The 23709-nt window shown below is 56.5% G+C and overlaps 1 protein-coding gene and 1 long non-coding RNA gene across 14 annotated transcripts in view; one reads left to right on the top strand and one right to left on the bottom strand.

The window, feature by feature from the left end:
• Positions 1-605: 605 nt before the first annotated feature.
• LOC140635361 (uncharacterized) lies at positions 606-3797 on the top strand. Its single transcript, XR_012032691.1, has 2 exons — positions 606-916; positions 1292-3797. It is a non-coding gene; the product is annotated as an uncharacterized lncRNA (long non-coding RNA).
• ARHGEF2 (Rho/Rac guanine nucleotide exchange factor 2) overlaps positions 3337-23709 on the bottom strand; it is a 46639-nt gene continuing 26266 nt past the window's right edge. For 7 of the 13 annotated variants that reach the window (XM_072829894.1, XM_072829895.1, XM_072829892.1 and 4 more), the window contains 21 exons: positions 19456-19600; positions 17350-17417; positions 16990-17053; positions 16285-16414; positions 15951-16060; positions 15700-15846; positions 14913-15163; positions 14634-14759; positions 14178-14295; positions 13734-13982; positions 11947-12023; positions 11229-11398; positions 9951-10018; positions 7405-7602; positions 7013-7132; positions 6854-6921; positions 6695-6730; positions 6473-6523; positions 5852-6295; positions 5435-5618; positions 3337-4520 (listed from right to left, as the gene is read on the bottom strand). In XM_072829894.1, the coding sequence (XP_072685995.1) occupies positions 4447-4520; positions 5435-5618; positions 5852-6295; positions 6473-6523; positions 6695-6730; positions 6854-6921; positions 7013-7132; positions 7405-7602; positions 9951-10018; positions 11229-11398; positions 11947-12023; positions 13734-13982; positions 14178-14295; positions 14634-14759; positions 14913-15163; positions 15700-15846; positions 15951-16060; positions 16285-16414; positions 16990-17053; positions 17350-17417; positions 19456-19600 (2898 nt within the window). In that variant the 3' untranslated portion in view covers positions 3337-4446. Of the gene's footprint in view, positions 4521-5434; positions 5619-5851; positions 6296-6472; positions 6524-6694; positions 6731-6853; positions 6922-7012; positions 7133-7404; positions 7603-9950; positions 10019-11228; positions 11399-11946; positions 12024-13733; positions 13983-14177; positions 14296-14633; positions 14760-14912; positions 15164-15699; positions 15847-15950; positions 16061-16284; positions 16415-16989; positions 17054-17349; positions 17418-19455; positions 19601-19816; positions 21009-21725; positions 21884-23709 lie in introns of those variants that run through there. The other 6 variants (XM_072829893.1, XM_072829900.1, XM_072829896.1 and 3 more) reach the window with 4 other exon arrangements.

The following is a 23709-nucleotide window of genomic DNA, read 5'->3' on the forward strand; positions in this document are numbered from 1 at the left end:
AAAACCAGATGCCCACCCCTCACCCTTCCGGGCCTGTGTGACCCCCCAGGCAGTGTGGGTGGCAGCTCTCCTGGTGACAGTGCCCCCAGCTGTCTTTGGGGCCCTGAGCGGGGTGTCTACTAAGCTTCCCCAGTGGGTCCCATCTGGGGGCCCACCAGCTGCAGAGGACAGTGGGGGCCCTCACGGGTGCCCCCCTGAACGCCATCACCACCCCTGCTGCTGCCGGCCTTCCTGGGCGGAGCTGGGATAGGACAGCAGGTTTGTAGCCCATTCTGTCTGAACCCCGGAGGCCTCCTTCCTCTGCTGCTTCCCTGACCATGTGGCCCATTGCTGGATGTCCTGGTGACATTTGACCTGATGCCCTGGGATGGCATCTTTCTCCACTAGCCATGGCTACATCTGCCCTGTCACCACCTGCTGGCACACCTCCTGAGGCAGGAGGCTGATGGGCCCCAGCAGACGCCTTCAAGAATCTGCGAGCCAGGCTGTGGCCGTGGGGCCAGCGCAAGGTGGAACTGGGGCGCCCCAGGGACACAAGCAGGTGGTGGGTGGAGAGCGCACCCCCCACCCTCAGCAGAGGGGCCCTCCTCCCGTGGTCACCTGGTCACCCTGCTGCTCTGGGCTCTGCCAGCACCAGAACCATTCACCTGGGGAGGGTTGGCATCAAGGCGTGGGGGAGTGTGGTGGGCAGGTCCGGGTGGGGGCCCAGCTGAGCCTAGGTCTTCCTCCATGTGGTGGAGTGCATGGCAACGGGGAGGGGCTTGGAGAGGAAGCCTCTGATCACCCACGACGACGTGTGACCTGTCACGCTTCTACTGTCACTGCAGGGCGGATGAAAGGATTCTCTGTCCGGTTTCTGCCTCCTGTGAGAATTCTCAGGAAAATTTCCCAGGAGTTCCAGAATGACAGTCCAGAGGTTAGTGCCTGTTTCCCTCTGTCTGTCCCCTCACCCCCACCATCACCTTCATCATGGTATTCCCTTGCTCTTGGTGCCAGAGCCAAAAATTCCCCCGCCCTGGCATCTCCACCTCACGCACCTCAGTGGTGCCTGCAGACCTCAGCGGAGGCAGCTGGAGCCCCTGCAGGGACATGCCCGTGTGTAGCCCAGCCCCAAGTTAAGAGCTCTGCTTACCTATCCTTAGGTGGGGCTTAGAGAAGTGGAGAGAAGTCAAGGATTGGGGGCATAAGGAGGGGAGAGGTGGGCAGGGATTGGGGGAAGTGGGGCCACAGGTGTGTCCAGAGAATGGGAACCCAGGGTAGGAGACTGGTGTGCGCGTCCCTCCTTTCCTAGTGCGCAGCTCGGATCCGGAGCACCGGCTTCACGTCCCAGCTCCAGCACTAACCAGGGAGGGACCTCGGTGAGTCAATCCACTTCTCTGTCCCGGTTTTCTCATTGGTAAAATGTGTTGAGGACTCAACAGTGCCTGAAGTGGTGTGTTGGCTACTGTTCTTAAAACTGCACATAAAATGGAATCCAAGAGGAGAAATAGGGGACCTCTGGGAACCAGAGATGTCTCATCTGGAACGATGTGTATACTCTGGAGTGAAATCAAAGTTTTAAATCAAGAACTGAGGCATTGGCCCCTCGTGTCCCTCTTGAGGTGTGTTTTCCAGGGCAGCAGGTTCGCCTTTGGTTTCCAGATCCATGGAGACCCAGCAGTGATAAAGGAGAGTAATCAGAAGGGATTTTCTGGGGGTCAGCCCCTGGAAAAAGCTAGACGGGGCAGAGCTCCTGCTTCTGTGGCCCCCAACACCATCCACCAGGCCACCCCCCCCCAAGGGCCGCCTCTGCACCAGCTCCTTTGAGGCACCCAGCAGGAGAGACTCCCAACAGCCGCCCAATTCACAACACATTCAGCAATGTTAACAAGATCTAATTAGTTTCTTGATGTTTAATTTCCTCCCTTTCATGTTTAAACTAGTTCCCAAACAGTTCTGTTTCCAGCCAATTCAGGATGGAAAATCCTCCCTAAGTAACCTCCCTATTTCTGGCCACCCCCTGCAGCTCCTCTGCGGGCTCCCCTGGGGGGATCTCTGCAAATGGGGCCAGGAGGTAAATACTGACGAATTTAATCAGGTCTGAGTCCTAGATGAGTGACAGGCTGCACACCTCCCCATGGAGAGGAGAGGTGTAGGGGCAAGGGAGGCCCAGCAGAGGACCGGGCACCAGGCCAGGTGCTCCTGGGAGTGGAAGGCAAATGTTGGGGCACAAAGCTAGGCCCTGGCTCCCTGCAGTGAGTAGCCAAAGAGCTTTAAATCCCAGTGGGAAGGTTGCAGGCCAAGACTGGGGCTTCTGAAGGCTTAAGGAGGCACCTTGGCCTGAAAGGGGAATGCCACAAGAGACTCCTCCCCAGAAATAGCCACATCAAGAAAGGATGTCATGTCTCGGGTCAAGGAGTGGTAGAGGGACAGTGCTGCTGGGAGCCACCAGTGCTGACCCCTGAGCTTCTCCGCACCTACCCTGGGCCATGTCTCCACACGACCCCTTCTCTTCAGGCCAATATCCTTCACTGGATCTATGTGACAGTGTCAGAGAAGCCTGCCTTCCCCTTTCCTTGTCTGAGTGCTGGTATCAGCCACCCTGGCGGTCCCCTCTCCATTCCACCCTGCCAGGTTTGGGGTCCAGCTTCCAGCTGCTGAGCCACATGTCAGTGAGCTCAAAGCCCAGCATCCGGAGGGAAGTAGAAAGCTGCAGTGTGGAGGGCGGGGCCTGCCTGGCTCCAAGGCCCAGCCTTCCCATTTCCCCATCCACCTCATAGACCCCGTAATAGATGAGAAAGCACCTGCCGAAAGCCAGATACCGTGGACAAGTACAAGAGGGCAGTGCTGCAGCCCCCATGCCCACTCCCCAGGGGATTTCAGTTCCTTTCCCCCACGGATGTGTGTGCGTGTGTCCAGCGTGTTGCCAGCGCCAACCGCCCTCCCCCAGCTGCAGGGGGTAGTCACCAGAAACAGGAAGTAAAATGAAGCAAAACCCAGAAGTGAAACCAACCTAATCTCTCACCACATCTGGAAGAGGTGGCCTAGGGGCTCTGACACCACGAAGACCCAGGGCAACCTGGGGGCTGCATCTGAAGATGAAAGGCTCTGGGGAGAGGCTGGTAGGAACAGGTGGGGAGGGGGTGATAGGCTGATACCCCATCTGAACCAGGCATACAAATGAGACTAAGCAAAGTTCTCTAATTCTGGAATCCCCAAAGTGCCCTTCCAGTTGATCTCTGGATTTGTGCCCGTAGATGCCAACAAGGGCTTATGTTGGGGGAGGCAGCCTGCCCCTCCTCTGGGGTAGCACCCCCTCAGCAGCACCCTCAGTGCTTGAAGACACAGAGACAGCACTTCGTGGGGGTTCCAGGTCTTTAATTTTCCCTGCTTTATCGTTTTTTGTTTGTTTGTTTGTTTTTTTAAACAATCAAATTGGCAGAAAATGGCTGGGGCTGGTGGGCACTGGGGGTCCACCAGAAAGTCCCCCAAGTTCACACTGAGGCTTCAGTCATGGTTGCTGAGGTGGGGATGAGGTCAGGGTTCACAGAGATGGCCCAACTCACCCTACAACATATTTTTCAAATGGCTGGAGAAGAGGTCAGAGGAGGTCCCCCATTACTGCAGATGAGGCGACATGGATCCCCCTACCCCTCAAGCTCTTCTGATAAGTGGAGATAGAAGGCTGTGATTTCTAACTGCCTACAATCAGCTCTTAAAAATACAAAACACGTGCAGTTGGCTTTGGTACAAAAAAGAAAACAACAAAAAACATTCTGGTCCCATGGGATTTCCCCTCACACACACACACACACCCCCCCCCAACAGAGCCATTGCAGCCACCTCAACTTCTACTCCATCACCCCCCAACTCTGTAGGGCCAGATGGTTTCCCTGGGTCTCCACTGAGGATGGAGAGACAGGGGAACAGCAGTCAGCGGGGAAGAGGGACATGGCCCCATCCATGGCCCTGATAGAAGGGCCCAAGGTGCACGTGGCACAGCCTATCCTCAAAGACGGTGTTCTTGGGGAGGGGTGTCAGGGCTAGAACCCAGCAGCTGCCTGGTTAAGCCTGAATAAACCCCAGTAGTGTTACAGATCAAGGCCCTCTGATCCCTATGGCTTGGTTCCCATGTCCCTGGTCCTCTAAATCTCCCCCACTCCCTGGGTAACTAATAAACAATAAATAAATAAATTTTCCTAAAGTAGAGGGAAGAAGGCATGAAAAATTGGCATCTGTGGTGTAGCTCCTGGATGCCAGCTATACCAGCTACTCCTGGTGCAGCAGGGGGGCACTGTGGCCCAACTCCCCCAGCTTCCCAACTGGCCCCAGGTGTCCCAGGAGCCTGCCAGTTGGCAGGGACCATCAGCAGTTCTTGAGAATGTTCCCATTGGCAGGTTAGAGTCCCAAGTTTGCCTCCCTCGGTGTGTTCTTCCTGGGGGCGCAGGACGAGGGGTGGGGGCCCCCTTAGCTCTCTGAAACCATAGGCTCCCCGTCACGACTCTCTGTCTCTTCAGGGATGTCTTGCATTCGGGTGAAATCTGAAGGGGGATGGGGCAGAGTCAGGGGCAGAACACAGGCTCCCTCGAGCAGCGACCCCCACACTCCCGCTGCCCCATCTGGGCTGGAGCTGGAAGGAGGAGTCCTTGGGGACTAGCCCTAGGGCCAGCGAAACCATGGCTACATACTTTGTACCCTCCCTGAGGACAGAAAGATACAGTCTGGCTAATAAAATACAAAAATATTTTAAGATGACTACATAAAGTCACACCAACTTTTGGTTATTTTGTATTTCCTAAACCAACTATAAGAACTTTGAAGGTCAAAAAAAAAAAAAAAAAAAAAGAACTTTGAAGGTCTTAGAAAAATTTTACTTAGAAATCTATTTCTAGGGGGATCCCTGGGTGGCTCAGCGGTTTGGCGCCTGCCTTTGGCCCAGATCCTGGAGTCCCGGGATCGAGTTCCGCATGGGGCTCCCGGCATGAAGCCTGCTTCTCCCTCCTCCTGTGTCTCTGCCTCTCTCTCTCTCTCTCTCATGAATAAAGAAAAAAAAATCTATTTCTAGGGATGCCTCGGTGGCTCAGTGGTTGAGCATCTACCTTCAGCTCAGGTCATGATCTTGGGGTCCTGGGAGTGAGTCCCACATTGGGCTCCCTGCTCCGTGAAGACCCTGCTTCTTCTCCCTTTGCCCCTGCCTCTTCCCCCATGCATGCTCTCTCTCTCGCTCACTCCATCTCAAATAAAAATCTTAAATTTATTTCAGCTTGAAAAGGTTGGCATCACAGACTTACTGGAGAGGCTCCTACAGGCTTTGTTTCCTAGAGGTCCACTGCTGGATCACCATTGCAAGGCAGGAAGTGTGTCATCTGTGTCCCTCCCAAGAGCTCCCGAACCACCCCAAATATTGCCCCGAATGTCCTGTGCACACTGGGACACACTTCCATTCCAGCCTCACCTCGAGGACTGTGGGGTGGGGACAGGCGGCCGCCCCCTTCCTCCTCGCTGCCGGTATCAGGGTCACTGCTGTCCTGCAGCCGCTCCTCGGGGCTGCCCAGCTCCTGCCTCTCTCGGTCCTCAAAGGGTCGATGGACAGAGCGAATGGTCACAGACAAATCCAGACGGTCGTGGCCTCGGCTGGGCTGTGACGGGCCGGCAGGAAAGGCAGCAGGCCAGGGAGTGAGCTCGGCCAGGGGGTCAGGGGAAGGCTGCAGGGCTGGTGGCCCCCGGCCTGTAGCACCACCGATGGCTCTCAACCTCCCCTCCCATCTCTCCAACCACAGCTTCAGGCTTTAGGTGCAAACCCCAGATGGCCCCTGGGCTGTGTCCCAGACCCTCTCACCCACCGAGGTCAGCCCTCCTGAAGCCTCCTTACCTGTGGGGGCGTGAAGCTCAGGTACAGAGCATCGCCTGCAGGGAGGCTGCGCCGCCGAGGGTCCAAGGGCCTGCGGGCCCAGGGGGCCTCCGCCGGGGGCGGCTCACTCTGCCCCAAGATGGCCAGCTGCCTGCGGGCCTCCTCCGCCTCCCTCTCCAGCAGGGCCCGGGCCTGTTCACTCTCGCGGAGCCGGGCCTCCAGGTTGCCCGCCTCCGTGGCGCGCTCCTCGCCCAGCCGCCGGCAGCGCCGCAGCTCCTCCTGCAGCAGAGCATGTTGCCGCTGCAGGAGCGCCAGCTCGGTGGCCTGCTTGTCAGGTGCCACTGGGGCGGGCCCCACTCGGCCAGCCTCTCCATCCCTGGAGTTGGCTCTGGCCAGCTTCTCCCGCCGCTCAGGGCCCTCAGGGAACCGGGCTTCCATCAGGGTGTCCTGCTGGGCCACGGCCGCCTGTGGGTGTAGGGGGCACAGACAAGCGTGTCAGGACCCGTTTCCCTGACCCTTCACCCTCACCTCCCAAGACCTAGGTTCCAGGATGGCTCCGCCTGGGGAAAGGCCCAGAAGGCCGGTAAACGGGCAGCCCTGCTCTGGCTCCAATCTGCCAGCTCCAGCCCTGGGCCCACTGACCTGGAGGCCGTGGAGGAGTCCGTAGAGATTGACCAATCGCTGTAATGCTTCCTGCAGACAGAGGAGAGGGTAGGGGCAGAGCCCAGGCTTCAGGATGGGAGAGTTGCCCAGGAGGTGACCAAAGGCAGCCTCTTACACATAGACACCCCTCCAAATGGGGGTCCCGTTTCTCAGACACAACACCCTCCCTTCAGCCTGCTCCACCCCAGGTCCCCACCTCACCTCCTGGGGGGCTCTCAACTGATTCCCATTGCGGTCCTGCAGAAAGAGGCAAGGATAGGGAATCACAGGTGCCTGGCCCCTGCAGCTCCGTGTCAGGGATCCCCAGGCTAGTTGCCCCTTCCAGCCCTCTCTTGAGTCCTGACACCTCCCAGGACCCACCTTCTGACTGGAGTCAGAGTCCGTTCTGCAGAGCTCAATGGAGCCATTGAAGTTTCTGGCCTCACCATCTGTGGAGAAGGAAAAGGCAGGGCTGAGCTCTGGTCCCCAAGGCAGTTGGCCCCTCCCACCCTCTGCCATGGCCCCAGCCCAGGCACTCACTGGCTGTGACCCCAGGACTCGTGCTACCGCCACTGTCTGGGTCCACAAGCAAGGCCGGATCCCGCGGTGTCAGGAGCAGCTCTACTCCAGGCCCCACCAGGAGGTCTTTGAGGCCCTCCACTACAGGGAAGGGAGGAGGTCAGGGGATGGTGTCCAGGGGGGCCCCTGTGCAGGTGCTGGGGCCTCATTCATGCCACCCCCCACAAGGCAGAGGTCACTGAAAGGCACCAAAGGGACAGCACAAATGTATGTAGGACTCAAACAGTGACAGCGCCCATGCCTCATTTCTGCCCCCTACACCCCACACGCCAAGGCGTTTATGGGTACTGGGGCTGGCACCCCCCCAGTCTGTGTGCTTCCAGGCCTGGCCTCATCCCCAGGGGTTCCCTTACCCTCACGGATGGCATCCTGCAGCAGCCGCTCGCCACGAGGGCACTCCAAGGACTCGGAGCGGAAAAGACCCCTGGGTAGGGCGGGCAGGGCCACCCCGCCACTGTCCTCCTCCACTTGGAAATGGGTCATCTCGGCAAACAGTCCCACCTTCTCTCGCAGCAACTCCACCAACGCCTTGTCTTTCTGTTGCAGCTCCACTGGGGGTAAGGAACAGGTGAGCACATAGCAGGGGGCGCGGGGGTGGGGGGACCCCCCTAAGAGCCCACGGTGGGGTGGAGGGTGGCCAGATGGCTTAGGGGCCACATGGGGCTGTGTGGTAGTACTTAATTCTGGAGTATTGGCATTTATGAAAAAGAAAACACTTTTGGGGGGAAAAGTCATACATGCACTTTCCTTTTTATAAGTAAACTCCATGCCCACCATGGGGCTCAGAGTCACGACCCTGAGGATCAAGAGTTGTGTGCTCCACCGACATAAGTGGCACCTTTGTTTTGTTTGTTTATTTAAAGATTTTATTTATTCATGAGAGACACAGAGAGAAAGAGAGGCAGAGACACTGGCAGAGAGAGAAGGAGGCTCCATGCAGGGAGCCTGATGCAGGACTTGATCCCAGGACTCTGGGATCACACCCTGGGCCGAAGGCAGGCCCTAAACCGTTGAGCCAAAGGGATCCCCGGCACCTTTGTTTTAAAACAAAACCAGTGACGTCTGGGTGGCTCAGGGGTTGAGTGTCTGCCTTGGGCTCAGGTGTGATCCCATTCTGGGGATCGAGTTCCACATCAGGCTCCCTTCCAGGAGCCTGCTTCTCCCTCTGCCTCTCTCTGTGTGTCTCTAATGAATAAATAAAATTTTTTAAAAAATGAAAATAAAAACAAAACTAAAACAATCTGTGGCCGGGACTGCAGGTGGCCACCACTTTTCATTCTCCCATCTTCCTTAAATGTAGAATCCTCATAAATTTCATCTGGGCACCTGGCTGCCCATTTAAGACCATATTCCCAGGGCAGCCCAGGTGGCTCAGCGGTTTAGCGCCACCTTCAGCCCAGGGTGTGATCCTGGAGACCCAGGATTGAGTCCCACGTCGGGCTCCCTGCAAGGAGCCTGCTTCTCCCTCTGCCTGTGTCTCTGCCTCTCTCTCTAATAAATAAATAAATAAAATCTTTTTAAAAAATAAATAAAGTAGCCATCAACTGAGACCTCATATAATGCAACAGTCACCAGTAGATTCATGCTCTGTTACATTAAAAAAAAAAAAGACCATACTTCCCAGCCCGACATGAGGCCAGACATTGTCATGGGACCAGACTGTGGTCAATGGACATGAGTGTCTCTCTGGATCAGTCCTTAAAAGAAAGGGGTATACAGACGGGTGCCTCCCCAGCTCAGTCCATGGAGCATGTGAGTCTTGATCTCAGGGTTGTGAGTTCGAGCCCCACCTTGAGTGTAGAGATTACTTAAAAATAAAATCTTAAGGGGTGCCTTGCTGGTTTAGTCAGTAGAGCATGCAAGTCTTGATCTCAGAGTCATGAGTTCAAGCCCAACGATGGGCATAGAGCTCACTTAAATATATATATATATATGAATCTTTAAAAAAAAAAGATTTTATTTATTTATTCATGGGAAACAGAGAGAGGCAGAGAGACAGGCAGAGGGAGAAGCAGGCTCCATGTAGGGAGCTTGACGTGAGACTCAATCCTGGGTCTCCAGGATCACACTCTCAGCTGAAGGCAGCGCTAAACCACTGAGCCACCCAGGCTGCCCAAAATAAAATCTTAAGAAAAAAGAAAGGGGTGTAAACTCTCCCTGTTCCTTTCCACCTCCCTGCTAGCCAGGATACAGATGTGATAGCAGGAGCTAGAGTAGCCACTTTGGGCAGGTAAGTGGGGAATCTTTATGCTAAAGATGGCAGAGATGTACTGACACCCTGTACTTCCCACTTGTGGACTAAAGAGAAATAATCTTCTATCTTGCTTAAGAAACTGATTTTTGTTGGTCTTTTTGTATAGCAGTTAGTTCACACTCTAATAAAAGTAAAAAAAAAGTAGATTAATGTCTCAACCCTGGTCTTCCTAGCTCCTTTTCAGGAGATACTACACACACACACACACACACACACACACCACATGTGACACAGACCTATCCCCATTATTTTTACACCAGAGTTAGCATATACTCTACATTGTTTTAAACCTTGCTCTTTTTACTCAACAATACATTCTGGTTATGGATCTGCATTAGCCCTCATGAGCTTTCTAAACAGTTCCACAGGGGAATCCCTGGGTGGCTCAGTGGTTTAGCACCTGCCTTTGGCCCAGGGCGTGATCCTGGAGTCCCGGGATCGAGTCCCACATCGGGCTTCTCCCTGAGTGGAGCCTGCTTCTCCCTCTGCCTGTGTCTCTGCCTCTCTCTCTGTGTCTTTCATGAATAAATAAATAAAATCTTTAATAAATAAATAAATAAATAAACAAACAAACAAACAGTTCCACAGTATTCCATCTCGTGGGTGTATTATAAATTACTTAACCAGCTCTGGGGGTGGACTCACTCTTGATTCGGCGCAGGTAAGCCTCGTCCTCTGTCTCAATCAGGGGGAAGTCCTCTCTGGATGGGCATCTAGAGGGGTAACAAGTAGGGTGGGGTTGAGGGATCAGGAATCAGCCTCCTTCCCCCAAACACGCTCTGTGCTTCCCTATAAGACTCTCTAGCCCCATGCCCTGACTTCACTCCTGACCCCTATCATATTCTAGTGGACTATGCACCCTTCCATGGGCCACCTGCAGGGGTAGCACCGTGCAGATGGGCACTACAGGCTTTGGCGTGAAGCAGACTGGCCCAAATCCTGGTCCTGCCATTTACCAGGTGGCAGCTTGTCTATTTCTCATCTGAAAAATGGGTATGACATTTTTTCTCTTCACTGTTTTTTTTTTGTTAGAATTAAATAAAGAAATGTAACAATGCTTCAAGCATGGCAGAAGCTCAATAAATCGATGACAAAGAATATGAATTATGATTTTCACAATTACAAATATTAATACTGTTCACAGAGAGGCCACCATGGATCCATTGTCAATGGAACAGGTATTTTGCACTGTTTTCCTACAACAGGCAATGTCATACTTTTGTATGAATTTCTGAAAAATCTGTCCAAAAGTCTAAGTTGCAGAAATATAAAAAAGTTTACACATTACAGAGTGGAGAAAATCCATTTCTAAAAGCTAAAAAAAATTACAAATATCCTGACTGAGTTCATTTTTTTTTTGCATAATCTTCAAAAATCCATTTTGAATGTTTTACATGCATTTTTTTCCGTTGTTTTTTGTTTGTTTGTTTGTTTTTTTAATCACAAGAGACACATAGTCAATGGCCTCAAAGCTTATGCACATCCCACAGAAGCTCAAAGTCCACTGCCTTGGCAGACTGAACAGTTTACTTCTTGTCTCAACTGGGTGAGGTTTGGCTCTAGTGTCAATGCCTCATTCCCTCTTTCATTCATTTTTAGAAAATAAAGGTAAAATGCAATACAATCCAAATAATAGCCCACTGCCTCCAGACTGAGATGTTTCTGTGCCTGATACTGTCCTGTTGGCTGGCAGGCGTGCCCCCATGTGACAGCTCAGGGTACCCCTCTGCTTGCCAGCTCAGGCTCCTGAAAGATGCTCGGGGTTGTCACGGTATGTCTGACCATCCAGGATACGATGGCCCTTGCCTCAGGACACTGTGCTTCTCTCCCCCAGCCTCTGCCTCCTGCTCCGAACCCCAGGCTCTTTCCCCGGAGCCTGCTGTGGCCTGGCTGCAGACTCCCTGAGGCCATACACACACTCACACGCGCACACTCTGCTGAATGACCCGGATCCAGGTGCTCCGGTCATCCCGAGATGCGGTGTGGACCTCATACATCTCAGGGGGCGCCGCACTGATCAGAAACATCCCTTTCTCCTGGTTGGCGATGTCCCGTACAATCAGATTCTGCAGTGATACCACTGAGGGCTTGTCCTGCAAGTCAGAATGGAAGGACTCAGCCTGGGAACCTGACCCTGGGATCTCAGGGTCTTCAGTCTTGCCAGAGTACCTGAAGGACTGAAGAGCCAGCCAGCAATATAAATTTAGAGTCCCTGGTTTTGGTGCAGCCAGAGGGGACTTAGGAGTGCATGTGACCTCTGGTGGGTTAATTAACATTAAGGTTTACCAGGGAACTTGGCTGGTTGAGTTGGGGGAGCATGCGGCTACTTCAGGGTTGTGGGTTCAAGCCAAACATTGAATGTAGAGAGTACTAACAAAACAACAACAACAACAAAAAAAAACCACATAAAAAAAAACCCTTTAAGGTTTCCTCTCCTCATCTATAAGGAGGGATCCTAAGAGGCCCTCCTCACAGTCATAATAACCTGTTAGCTACTTCTATTCCTTATGATATTATAGCAATGGTCACAATAGCCATTTGACTCTGGAGGATTCTAGGGTTCCTTCCAGCTTGGGGAGAAAAGCAAGAAGAGGCTGTGATGCTTGTCCATGCCAGGAAAGGAGAAGGAGGAAGATCTCACCAGGGCAGGAAAGATGTACTTCTGGTCCTTCTCCTGGAGAAATACCAGCACGTCTGTCATCAGGAGCATGAGCACATCTGGCCGAGGGGACAAGTGGGAGAATGGTCAGCAGCAGAGGTCTGGGCAGCTGCCCACCTCTTTCTCAGGGTCCAGGCGTAACCTGTCCGTTCATGGCTCCTGAGGAGCCCCTTCCCGGCCTCTCTTCTCTCCAGGTGCTTCCTCTTACCTCTGTGGCCTCCACCTGCCCATTCTTACAGCTCAGAAATGCCAGGGGAAAAGATCCGTGTGCTACCAGACCAAAGAGCTTCTCGGCTAGAGAAGCTGCAGAGGGACACCCATGCATCTGAAGGAAATCCTCTTTGCCCAGCGGATGCCAATTTCTTAACCTGGGGCCTACAGACCCCTAGTATGTCCACTGCTGGGCTTCAAGGGCTCTGCAAACCTTCTGAAGTTGCAGAAGCAATTTTACATATTATTGTAACGCACACATGCGCTTTTCTGGGTGAAAGGGTCCAGAATTTTCATGAGAGTAAAATGTATTCCCGCAGCGGGAGGAGCCACCCTTTCAATTCTGTGCCTAGCAACTGACATAAGAGCTTTTCGGCTGTCTGACCTAAAATCCCCTGGCCCCCTGCAATGCCAGGGCTCAGGAGGCAGGAGACAGGCAGGCTTATCCACCCCTCCTGTCTTCTCAGACCCCAGAGGCACCTTGGCTGTCTTCTACACCCCCTTCCAGCCGCTCCAATCCTGAGTCCCACACTTTAACTTGACAAAGGTCAAGTCCCTAAAACTCAGATGGCACAGCCAAGAAAACACAGGCTCACCCTTTGCCCTTGGATATCTCACTCAACTGTGGGCACATAGAGGGGAGGGCTTTCACTAAATGCTTCAGAAATAAAGCTCTCCAGCCCTGCTATTTTTAACCCCCATGGTTTATATTCTTAGTTGCTGTGTGGGAGGAACAGAAAAGAGAAGGGGATGAAGGAAGGCGCCGGTAGGCACCGCCATCCCCCAGCCTGTAAAGGGGGATTTCACAACAGGGACACAGCGGTGGGGGGGGGGGCAGGCTCAGTCCCGGGGTACAGGCCTGCTGTAGCCAGCACTCCTCACACCCAAAGCAGGCTATTCCCTGTGTCTCACTTTAGGGAGGAAAGCTGCAGCCAGAGTGGTCTGGGGACAGGGGCTGGGCAAGTGTGACTCCCCACACACACCCCCACTGCTCTTTTCTCTCATCTCCATGCTGCCTGTCCTTCTGTCCTGCCCATCCTTCTGTCTGTCCTGCCTGTCCTCTCTGTCCTCCTTGTCCTCCCTGTCCTTCTGTCTGTCCTGCCCATCCTCCCATCCTGCCTGTCCTTCTGTCCTGTCCATCCTCCTCATCCTCCCTGTCCTTCCATCTGTCCTGCTCATCCTTCCATGCTCCCGTCCTGCCTATCTGCCACTGGGCCCTCTCTGGCTGTCTTCCTGAAGCACCTGCCTAATCTGCAGCCCGGCTAGCTGCCCCTCTCTTGCCCCCCGGTCCTGGAGATTCTCTGTCTTCCTCATCAAAACTGATAGCTCTCTGGGCATGCATGCAAGGACCCAAGAAAGAGGCAGATCCTGACAAGGAGCCCCTGTGTGGCCCATGAAATGAAATGAAGAACTGGGACTTTGCTGCAACAGAGACACACATTTCTCTTGCACTGGGCCCCCGGACGGTGTCTGCAGAATGTGGTCCTACAGGCTACCTGCTCGTTCCTCCCTCTCTCTGACTCTGGGCTCTTGCCCGGCCCGCCACACTGAACACTGACCTTTGAAGCGACCTGTCGCTGTCTTCCAGAGCAGGCAACCATCATGGATGAGCTTGCGCCGCAGAAGCTCCTCTCTGCCAAATGGGCCCTTGCTGGGCACTGGGGCCTGGGCCCGAGGGTCCATCCGGTGGTAGATCTCCTGCAGGCGAGCTCCTTTCTCCAGCTCATGCACGTCCTGGTCCACATTGGACAGGAGCTCCTTCACCAGCCCCAGTGCTGTGGTCAGGTCCTGGCGCTCCTCGTCGGTCCCTGGTGTCCAGGGTCGGCATGAGGCACAGTGGGTCCGCTTCAGTCCCACCCCAGCTCCCGCAGAATCCCGATCCCATCTGCAGAGGCCGCCCCAGGCCCCACAGCTTACCTCATCCTTTCCCTGGGTTACCCTGGAGAGCCCTCCTTGCACTCTCCCCGCCCTCCTTGTACTCTTCCCAGGGCCTGCCCCCTCACCATGGGAATGCTGTAGGATCCGGTTGATGAGTACCGGGTACTTGGTGATGCGCTGGGTCACCAGCAGGATGCACTCCTGCACCCCATGACGCTTCAACACAGCCGATCGGGTCACCTTCTAGAAGGGCAGAGTCAGGGCTCAGGGCCAGCCTGCGGACAGGGCCTGGCCACAGCAATGCTGGACTCGGACCCTGCACTCCAGTGATGGCCCCAGTATGGCCATCTACCTCCCATTGGCTTAGGTGACTGCATGTGGGACTGGGGAGCACGATGCCATGACGAGGACTGAGCAGATAAAGTGGGGAGAAGCACTTGCTGTAACATCCCCCTCCATGGGGGTCAGGGAGCACCTGGTCTCCATGTGGCCGCAGCACTTGATGCCCCCCAGGAAAGGGGAGGCCAGGCACAGGCCGCCAGAGGAGGCTCTGTGCATGAGTCTTGGAGAGGTGTGCTCACCCGGATGAACTGCTGGAACCTTTTGTCCCGGGCATACAGCTCCTTGTAAAGCTTTAAGGCCTTAGTGTGGCGGCTGCAGAACTCTGAGTAGGCCTTACGCATCCGCTCCGCACTGGGACCTGAGAACTACACGTCGGGGAGCCAGCCTCAGTCAGCATGTTCCTCAAAGCCACGGCCCATCCCCTGGATGCCCTCTGTCCTCCGCCCTCCAGCTCTCGTGGCTGTGCCCCCCAGACTTTGCAGGTGACAGCACCCACTCTGATCACACCTCTGCCCCACCTGGCTGATGAGCAGGTCTGCCAGGCGATGGATGACGAAGTTCCGGGTGCTTCCAGGGCACAGGGCTTGGCGTCGGCGTTCTAGGAGCTGGCTGAGGAAGCGTGTGTGGATGTCACTGAGCTCATCCACGCAGGGGAACAGACCCTGGACCACTCCGGGCTCCAGCTGCAGCTCCTCTAGCATCCCCGTGCGGAAGAGGCGGGTCATGATCTTCAGCGTCCGCACATGGTGCAGCTCCGTCTGGATGAGCTCTGCGGGCACAACAGTTCATGTGGACCTCATCCTGTCTTGGCCACAACTGACTCGGCTGGGCCCTCAGGGCTCAGTGGGATTTCTAAAGTCCCTTCCAGGTTGACATTCTGCATTGTTATGGTCTTAAGATTTTTTTCTAATCGTTTTCTGTCTTTATGCTCTGCTACATCAAGCTGTGAGCCATTTAGGGGCAAGAACCACATGTTCCCACATGTCCAGACTCCCCACAGGCCCCAGTGTGGTGCCAGGCATGGTACAGGCCAGGAGCAAAGGCAGAGAACCCACTTGAAGGAAGGGGTGTAAAAATGGGGCCTGGAGACCCAGAACCCCAAAAGGCAGGGGCCTTATAGCCACTTGTGGGCTGGGGGAAGGGTCTGGGGGGGGGCCCATGGACTAATAGGGTCAGGGGGCCTTTGGGCTAAAATGGTCAGGGGGGCCCACAGACTAACAGGGCCCATGGGTTAATGGTCTGGGGGGTGTGGGCTGGCAGAAGAAAGGCTACAGACAACAGGCCTGGGCAATCTTCTTGGCTCACCATAGATGACATCCTGCTGCTTCATCACCTCTTTCTTCTGCTGCTGCAGGAAGCTGCTGTCTACTGCCAAGCTCCATGAGTCGGCTGCAAAGTCCCTCTCATCTGTCTCAAAGTCACTCATGAGCTCACTGTAGATCACTTCTGCACCTGGACGCCAGCGGGCCAGACACTGAGCTCAACTCTCCCCATGGGGTCCTGGCCCCTCGGGCCCCTCCCACGCTGCCCCCACCTGTCCCGGGGCCAGCAGTAACCTTCGTCAATGAGGGACTCCACGGATAGGGCTCGGTTCCGCATGTTGAGGGAGTCTGTGGACTGGGACAGGATTCGGCGCAGCCCCAGGGGTGACTCGTCACTGAAGTGGCTGAGGGAAGAGGGCCTGCGTCACCCTGACTCGGGCGAGAGACCCCCCCGCTCCCCCGCTCTGCCAGACGGGGAACCAGGGCTGGGGTCTGAGGGGCACGCAGCCCGAGTCCTCCCTCCCTGTCTCTGGTTCTGAGTTCAGGGTTGGGAAGAAGCCCTCAGGCCTCCTGGTCCCCACTGCTGCTCTCACCCACCTACTGTTCCCTTCCCCAAGCAGAGGCTCACCCGGCAATGTTGGTGGTGGAGACACTCTTGGCTAATGACAAGGAGGAGCGGCCACGGCGGGAGCCGAGCAGGGACTGCCGGAAGCTGTCAGAGGGGTAGATGGCAGAGCTTGGCCGCTCCCGGGGGGTGGCTGCAGAGGGGTAGCCAGCAGGCAAGCGTCAAAGTTGCTGCTTCCCAGACTCCAGGCCTCCCAGGCTCCAGACTAGGAATGTGGCCTCCTCTCCCATCCCATCCTCCACCCAGCCCTGAGTCAAGGAAAGGTCATGGCAGCGCCTCCTCCCTTGGGCACTACTTCTAACGTTTGTCTTGTCTCCTCTCTTCCCCGAAACAAGCCTGTGAGCAAACCAAGGCTCAGGAAGGTTAAGAGACTGGTCCAGGGACTCAGACTCCGCTCTTACTGTGACACCAAAGCTGTCTGAATGGCACTTGACAGCTGCCTGCAATGCTCCCAAGTGCAGTGGAAATGCTCAAACCACCAGCCAAGCCTCACCCCCATTAGATTTCTGCCCTGCCCCTAAGACCAGGAGCCTGGACACCTCTTATGGCTCACCATCCACTTCCAGTGGGGGGTGGGGAAAGCACCATGCAGGAAATGAACCTCAAGGGGCAGGAGAGCCCACAGGCTGAGGGGCCTGGGGTCCCATTGAGGGTCCCGGGGAGAGGGGGGATCCTGCACGGGGTCTTCTGCGTGCCCCCACTACTCACTCTTACTGCGAAGGGAAACAGACTGCAAAGCAGTGCTGTTCTTCAGCAGAGCAGCCTTCTGTTGCTGTGAGACAGAGCAAGAGAGACACCAAGGACAGCTGTCACCAGGGGTTGCCCCCACAGGCTTGGGCAGGAGCTGGGCAGCTAGCACCTCGGGAGGAAGCCAGCACAGCGGTCATGGGCATGAGGGTGGCTGAGCCCCACGCTAGGGGGCAGGTGTCCAGAGCAGCGGGCTGGCCGCATGGGGCCTGGGGTGCAGGGTGTGGGCTGCCCCACAGTGAGGAACACAGAGTGAGGAGTGAATGGGAAGGGCACACTCACTACCCTCTCCCCAGCCCACTGCCCGCCCTGCCATCTCACCTTCTGCTTGACCTTGGTACAGTTGGCGAGCGTGTCTTTACAGCGGTTGTGGATAGTCACATTGCAGGCTGGGAGGGTGGGGTAGAGAGGGTGAAGGGGGGGCCGGGTGGTACAGGAGGGGACACACACCCACAAGCAGGCACCCGTCTCCCCCTGGCCACACAGCCGCTGAGGCACCTCTTCCCAGACCTCACAGCCACGACCAGACCCGTCCCTCCCCTCGCCACCTCTGCCCCCTTCCTTCCAGCAGGAAATCAGGTGAGGGGATAGAGGTGGCGACCACAAGGAAGCAATGCTGACTCAGAGGTGACCTGAGGGGTGGGCCAAAGGAATTGCTGGCTGCCAGAGATGAGCTCAAGGAGCACAGGGGTGGCTGAGAGTGACAGATGGAAGAGGACGCCCACGGGACAGGAGGTGGCATAGAGCAGCTGGGATGGGGGCCAGGGGCAGGGGGCGGTTAACATCCCCGGAGCACATAGCATGTGCTCCACAGTTACTTGATCCCAACGACCCTTTGGAGCAGATTCAATTTTCCTCATTTTGCAGATGAAGAGCCCGCCACCCCAAGAAGTCAAATCACCTGCCAGAGGCCAGGCAGCCAGCAGCACAGCTGGGCTTGAAACCCAGGTGTGCCTGGACCCAGAGGCCACGCTCCTGCTGTGCACCACACATGCACCCACGAACTATGGCCAGGCCCAAGCATTCAAAGGCTGGTGGACCCACTGCTGGAGCATGGACAGGCCCTGCCCCATCTGTCTCCAATGCCCACCAGCCTTCCCCACTGCTCCCCTCTGACTCCTATCTTCCCCTTCCAGGCCCGGGGCCTGTTCCCCACCCGGGGCAAGCCCGCAGTTCCCCACACTCCACTGGTTCCTGCCCCATCACCCACCCTGCCACAGGGGGAGGAGGGAAGAGAGGAGCGGTCAGGCCTTGGCAGCAGGACCGCTGGCTGTCTCTGTCCCCAACATGCCTCAGCCCTCTGCCCTATCTTGCTTCCTCCACCACGTCCAACAACACAGGAAACTCTGCCACCTTCTTCAGACAATACCCAGCACCAGGCTCACTTCCACAAATACAAGGCGAGCAGGGTGGGGTGGAAGGGAGGACCGGAGGGGGCTGGGGCTGCCCCACTCCCCTAGAGCTCCCTTCTACCCCCGGCACCCAGTGTCTCTGGATCAAACCTCCGCTTTCCACCTGCTCTCAAAATAGCGCTTGCTGCCTGCCTCCCCGGTTCCCCTGGCAACAAGCTTCCCGATAGGGAACTCTGTCAGGTCTGGAGGGATCTAGACCAGGCTTCCCTCCTCATTTCCCCAGTCTAAGGTGGCTAGTGAGGAAGCAGGAAGACCTTGCTGGTTTTTCCATAGGGAATGAGAGGCTAGGGCCCTGGTCCTACCATCAGCAGCAGGGCCAGAGGCAGCTCAGCTACAACCTGGGGCCGCAGGGGCCTTCTGCACCAGCACGTGGGCATCCCAGGGAAGAATGCCCCGTTCTGACTTCCTAAATACGGACGTGCTGAAGTCGGGAGCTCTGACCCCTCTCCCCCAACAGAACACATTCCTGGTATTTTCCCTCTTTCTCCCTGTCTGTTGGTCACACCAGAAATTTGAGACAGATGGTCCTCATCCCGTCCTCTACTTCAAACTGCAGAGACTAAGATATTTCAGGCTCTCCCCAGTTGATAGAAAGGGAGGAGCAAGGGGTCCCTGAAATCCTGACCGTCCAGTTCTGCCCAGGAAGACAGGCAGAAGCAGGTGCAAGGCTGGCTTGACATCCCCTCCTCCCCAGGACATTCCTGATCCTTCTTTAAGCAGTTCCCGGAACCCTCAGCAGCTGCTCAGTAAGCCAGGGGACACCCAGTGGACGACAGCTGCAAGGGGAGCCACCCCAGCACCACCCCCCGGGCTCCCAGAGAGCCCAGCTTGAGCCCCAGTCCAACCCACCCCCACCCCCCGCCCCTCGGAGGCAAGAGGCACAAGGGATCAAGCATCTGGCCCTGCCAGGGCTCTAAGAGAATGACCCAGGGAATCCAGGGCAGAAAGGACAGATGGCAAGGTTAGGGTCAGTGGGCACCGAGTCAGAATGACAGTCAGGATCCCAACAACTTACTTGGGCAGATAAGGGCTTCCTTGGCTGTGATGCTCTTGTTACAGGCATAGCACATGGTCATGCCCGAGACGGAGATGGTGGTAAAGAGGTGCCCGTTGGTGTAGCGGGCGTCCTTGGCTTCCTTCATCTTCTCCTTTTCCCGATTCTGCAGAAGGGGTGAGAGACAAGAAGTGAGGCTCAAGATGGCAGGTGCCCAGCGGTGCCCCAGAGACAGGTAGAGGGCAGAGGCCAGGTAGCGATGCCTGACTGGGATTGCCGCAAGGACGGCACTTCCCAGAGAAGGGCCTGCTGCAGAGTGTCACAGGCAGCTGTCCAAGGGTGCCCGGGGCCAGCCCCAAGGGCCTGGCTGGCCCTCACCTACCTGACCCCTGCGGCTAGGCTGCCTCCTGTGGCCACTCATCTCCCCGGCTCTGGCCCTCACGTCCTCCCTGCACTTCCCAGCCCTGCTCTGCTCGCCCCCGGGCTGCTGTACGCTCTCCTCTGAGCTGGGGGAAGATGCGCAGAGAGGAGGGGAGAGCAGGCGAAGCAGAGGGTGCCAGCTCACCAGCGCTTTCAAATCTATGGGAGTTAGCTGCTCTTATAACCATGACAACCAGCATTGGAGCCCAGGCTCCGCCGTCATAGTGGGGGGCAGGAGGGCCCTTAGTAGATTGGCTGGAGGCCAGAATGCCTCCGTGGCCACCCCCAACCCAGAGGTCAGATCCCAAAAGCCAGGGCCTCTGTGAGAGGCTGGAGCCTGGCTTTGGCCTCTTTGAGGAAGGAAACTCAGCCCACGGGTCTCCTTGCTTCCGGCAGGAAGTCTGACTTTTATTCCTTATGCTCCCCTCTGAAACCTGGGAGAGCTCTTGCTCCCCCCACTCTCCCTGCTCCCCCATCTCCCATCTTGAGTCCTTTCTGGCATCTACCCTCCATCCTCTGGCTGCAATGCCATTCTCTGGGCTCTAGCAAGATGGGGCACAGTGTATGGTCCCCAGAACCTCAAAGGCTGGTGGCTCTCATCCCTGCTGCACCAGCCACTGCAGGTCAAGCCACACTCTCCCAGTACTCTCTGGCCCTCAAATCCCTGAGCTTCCCCAAGAGCCTGAGAAGATGTGCGATGCCTTCCTTCTCTCCTATTGCAGGACCTTCCTAGGTGGTCACCTCAGACCCCCAATATCCCTCTGAGATGGTGGCAAACAGGACAGGGCTGGCGAAACCACTCCCCTCTCCTCGACTTCTGAGCTCCTCAGGAAGAGAGCAAATTCCACACTGCTGAGGCCAAGGGCAGGTGCCCAAGGTGGGGGACACTGACTGGCTGGGGCCCTGAGACACAGAATGGAGAGCCAGGGGACAGCCCTTGGCCTGAGCCTGACTTGGCTCCCACACACCAGCAGCTGAGAGGCTGGGGGGGAACCACACTGGGCTGGTGCTGGGCAGGCGCTCTGCTGGGACAGAAAAAGGAAGTGTGCAGGAGCTGAGTCAACAGTGTGGGGGCCAGAGGGCGCTGGGCCATGGTACCCTGAGCCTCCAGGCCAGGGTCCTCTGTCCCCTGGCTCCCTGCAGAAGCACCAGCTTTGTGTGCAGAGCCTGGAGCTCTTAGGGTCCTTCCCCACCTCCCCTACTTCTCCCGTCTCCGTCTCCTCCTCTTCCTATTTCCAGGTCTCCCCGCCACCCCCACCCCACGGCTTCCCCACTGCCCTTGGCTTCTCCCTCCTGACCTTCCCCCCTCCTGCCCCCATACCCCAGGCCTTGTTAGGGAAGCCTACCTTCCAACCCGAGCCTCCAGTATTCTGGTCTCTGTTCTGCTCTGATACCTACCTATAAGACCACTAGAAAATTCTCCCTCTGCTCTAAATTCCATCTGTCTTGCTCCAAATCACAGCTCTTTAGAAGATCAAATCCTCCTCTGAATGAGGGAAGGCCTCAAAGACCAAGTCCCAAGGTCTCTCCTCATGCCATACACCCTCCCTCCTCTCCTGTACTCCTGGCCTCCTCTGGGACACAAATAAGTTTGAGTACTCACTACGCTTGAATTGAAAGCAGTGAGCCAGCAAACAGAAAAATCACATGAAAAAGACCATGTCTGGATCAGGATGAATGCCTGAGGAGGGAGGGCTGCTCCTAGTCCCTCTGCCCTCTGCCTTCCTGGAGACTCACCTGGGAAAGAGGTGGGAGGAGGGAGGGGACTGGGCAGCCAGAGCACAGTGTCTCAGGCCCTTCCCTCCCTGGCACCAGTGCCCCACAGATGACCCCAGTGCTCCAGGCCGGCTTCCTCTGCTCCCTTCACTCACCCTCTCTCTGAGGGACCCCGTCTGGAGGTGAGCCAGCAGCGGGCAGCAGCCACAGCAGCACATCCCACCTCAGGCCCTGCCCAGCAGCAACGGCCCTGGCACTGCCTAGCGCTATTGTCCCAGGCGCAGTGTGTGCCCGCCCCAGGGCTCGGCCAGGAGGATGGAAGGATACAGCCTGGTCACTGGGGGTGGGGCAGGGGCTGCTCCAAGACGCGGGGACTGGGCTTTGCTCGGTTCTGTCCTACTTCCCCCAGGTATCCTTAAGATGGTCCCACTGGTCTCCCATTGACTTGCCTACCAGCAGGACAGCCCTTCACCTCCATGCCCCAAGTACCATGCAGAGACACAAGCCACTATATCCATCCATGCTGGCTACCCCCAACACTCAGAAGCCCTTCCTGCCAGGGCCAGCCCTCTACCAGCCAGTGTCCAGTCACTTCTGCTCACACAGCCTCAGGGAAGCCTCTCTGGCTGCTTGAGGAAAGGCACACAAAGGCACCTGGCTCAGTGGCCTACGTACAGGCAGGTAGGTGGTGTGCGCTCCTTAGGATGGGAGCTGAGTGGGCAGAAGGATGACAGACACGAACACATGGACATAGACACACAGGTCCCAGCAGCACCCTCGCCCTGCTTGGTCCAAGTCCTCCATCTCTCCATCCCATTCCTCCTCTGCTTCCTTTGAGCTTAGACCCTGCAGGGTTTCCTCCGGAGGCCAGAAAGGGCCAGGCCCAGCCTTTCCTCCATTGACCTTCTATTTCTTGGTCACTTTGAGGAAAGAAATTTCAGATGGGTCAAGGTCGGGGGCACTGCAGCTGGCCTCTCTAAAGCTCCAGGGCAGAGGCCGTCTTTCCCCATCTCGTCTCAGCACTTTGCCTCCCACGGTGACATAGGTGAGGGAGGCGATCCCATAGCTCAACTCCCTGGGCTCCCGACAGGTAGCAGGAGACGGCAGCACCCACCCAGGAGGGCAGCGCCTCTCCCAGCAAGGCCCAAGCGCTCAGCTGCGCTTGCCCCTCCATCAGGTAGGTCCATACTCAGACCTCCGGGGGGGTCACAGGGTGTTCGGAATCCCCTCTGCTCCAGCTGTGACTGGCAGCGGCCCCTTCCCAAGATGGTGAGGCCTCTGTATGGTGAGCACAGGGCCCCGGGGGTTCCACTGGGAGTCAAGTCACCTGCGGCTCAGCAGGCATAGGCTGTGAAGTGCACTGAGTCAGGGGGATGAGCTTTGGGCTGGGAACTGAGGAAACAGTGGGTCCCTGGTCACAGGACTGAGATGAGGGCTCGGGATGGCCTCCGCCAGGCTCCGCTCCCTCAGCTTCCAGGGACTAGATGAAGGGAGCAGGCAGAGGAGAAGGTGGCCAAACAGAAACACTAGTACCAAAGCCATAAACATAACACAAAAAGCCATCACGGCACACACAAAGGCACTTAATAAATGTTCACTTGATGAATGAGGATGAGCACTGGACAATGGGGGTGGACACGCTGGCAAGGAAGAGGCGCGTTGAGGGCCACAGAGAATAAAATCAGGCTGGGGACCCTGAGACGCAGGCATCCTGGACCCTGGCCTGCCCCCTGCCTGGCCACACCTGTCGGGTCAGGAGAGAGACAGCAGAGGGAGGGGAGTGAGGCAAAACAGACGGGCATTTGTGCAGGGGAACAATAGCTGTGCCAGGACTCCCTGCCCTCCTGGCACAGGGCAGGCCGGCTGACTTGGGAGGGGGCAGCTGCTGCCGGCACCCCCCCTTCAGGAGACACAAACAAACCCAGAAGGGTCCAGCCAGATCCTCTTGGCCATTTCTCTCCCCAGCTCCAGGAATCCTGACCAATCTGCTCACTCAGGGCCCTCACACCAGAGGCGGAAGCTAAAAATGGAACTAGTTCCAGAAAGCACGAGCCCCCTAATCTGGTGACCACCACTCAAAACAGTAACCTGGAGCACGTGGGACAGTGGGACACACATACCCAACACACGGGTCACATG

The sequence above is a fragment of the Canis lupus genome, chromosome 6 (assembly GCF_048164855.1).
Source record: "Canis lupus baileyi chromosome 6, mCanLup2.hap1, whole genome shotgun sequence".
Taxonomy (NCBI): Eukaryota; Metazoa; Chordata; class Mammalia; order Carnivora; family Canidae; genus Canis; species Canis lupus.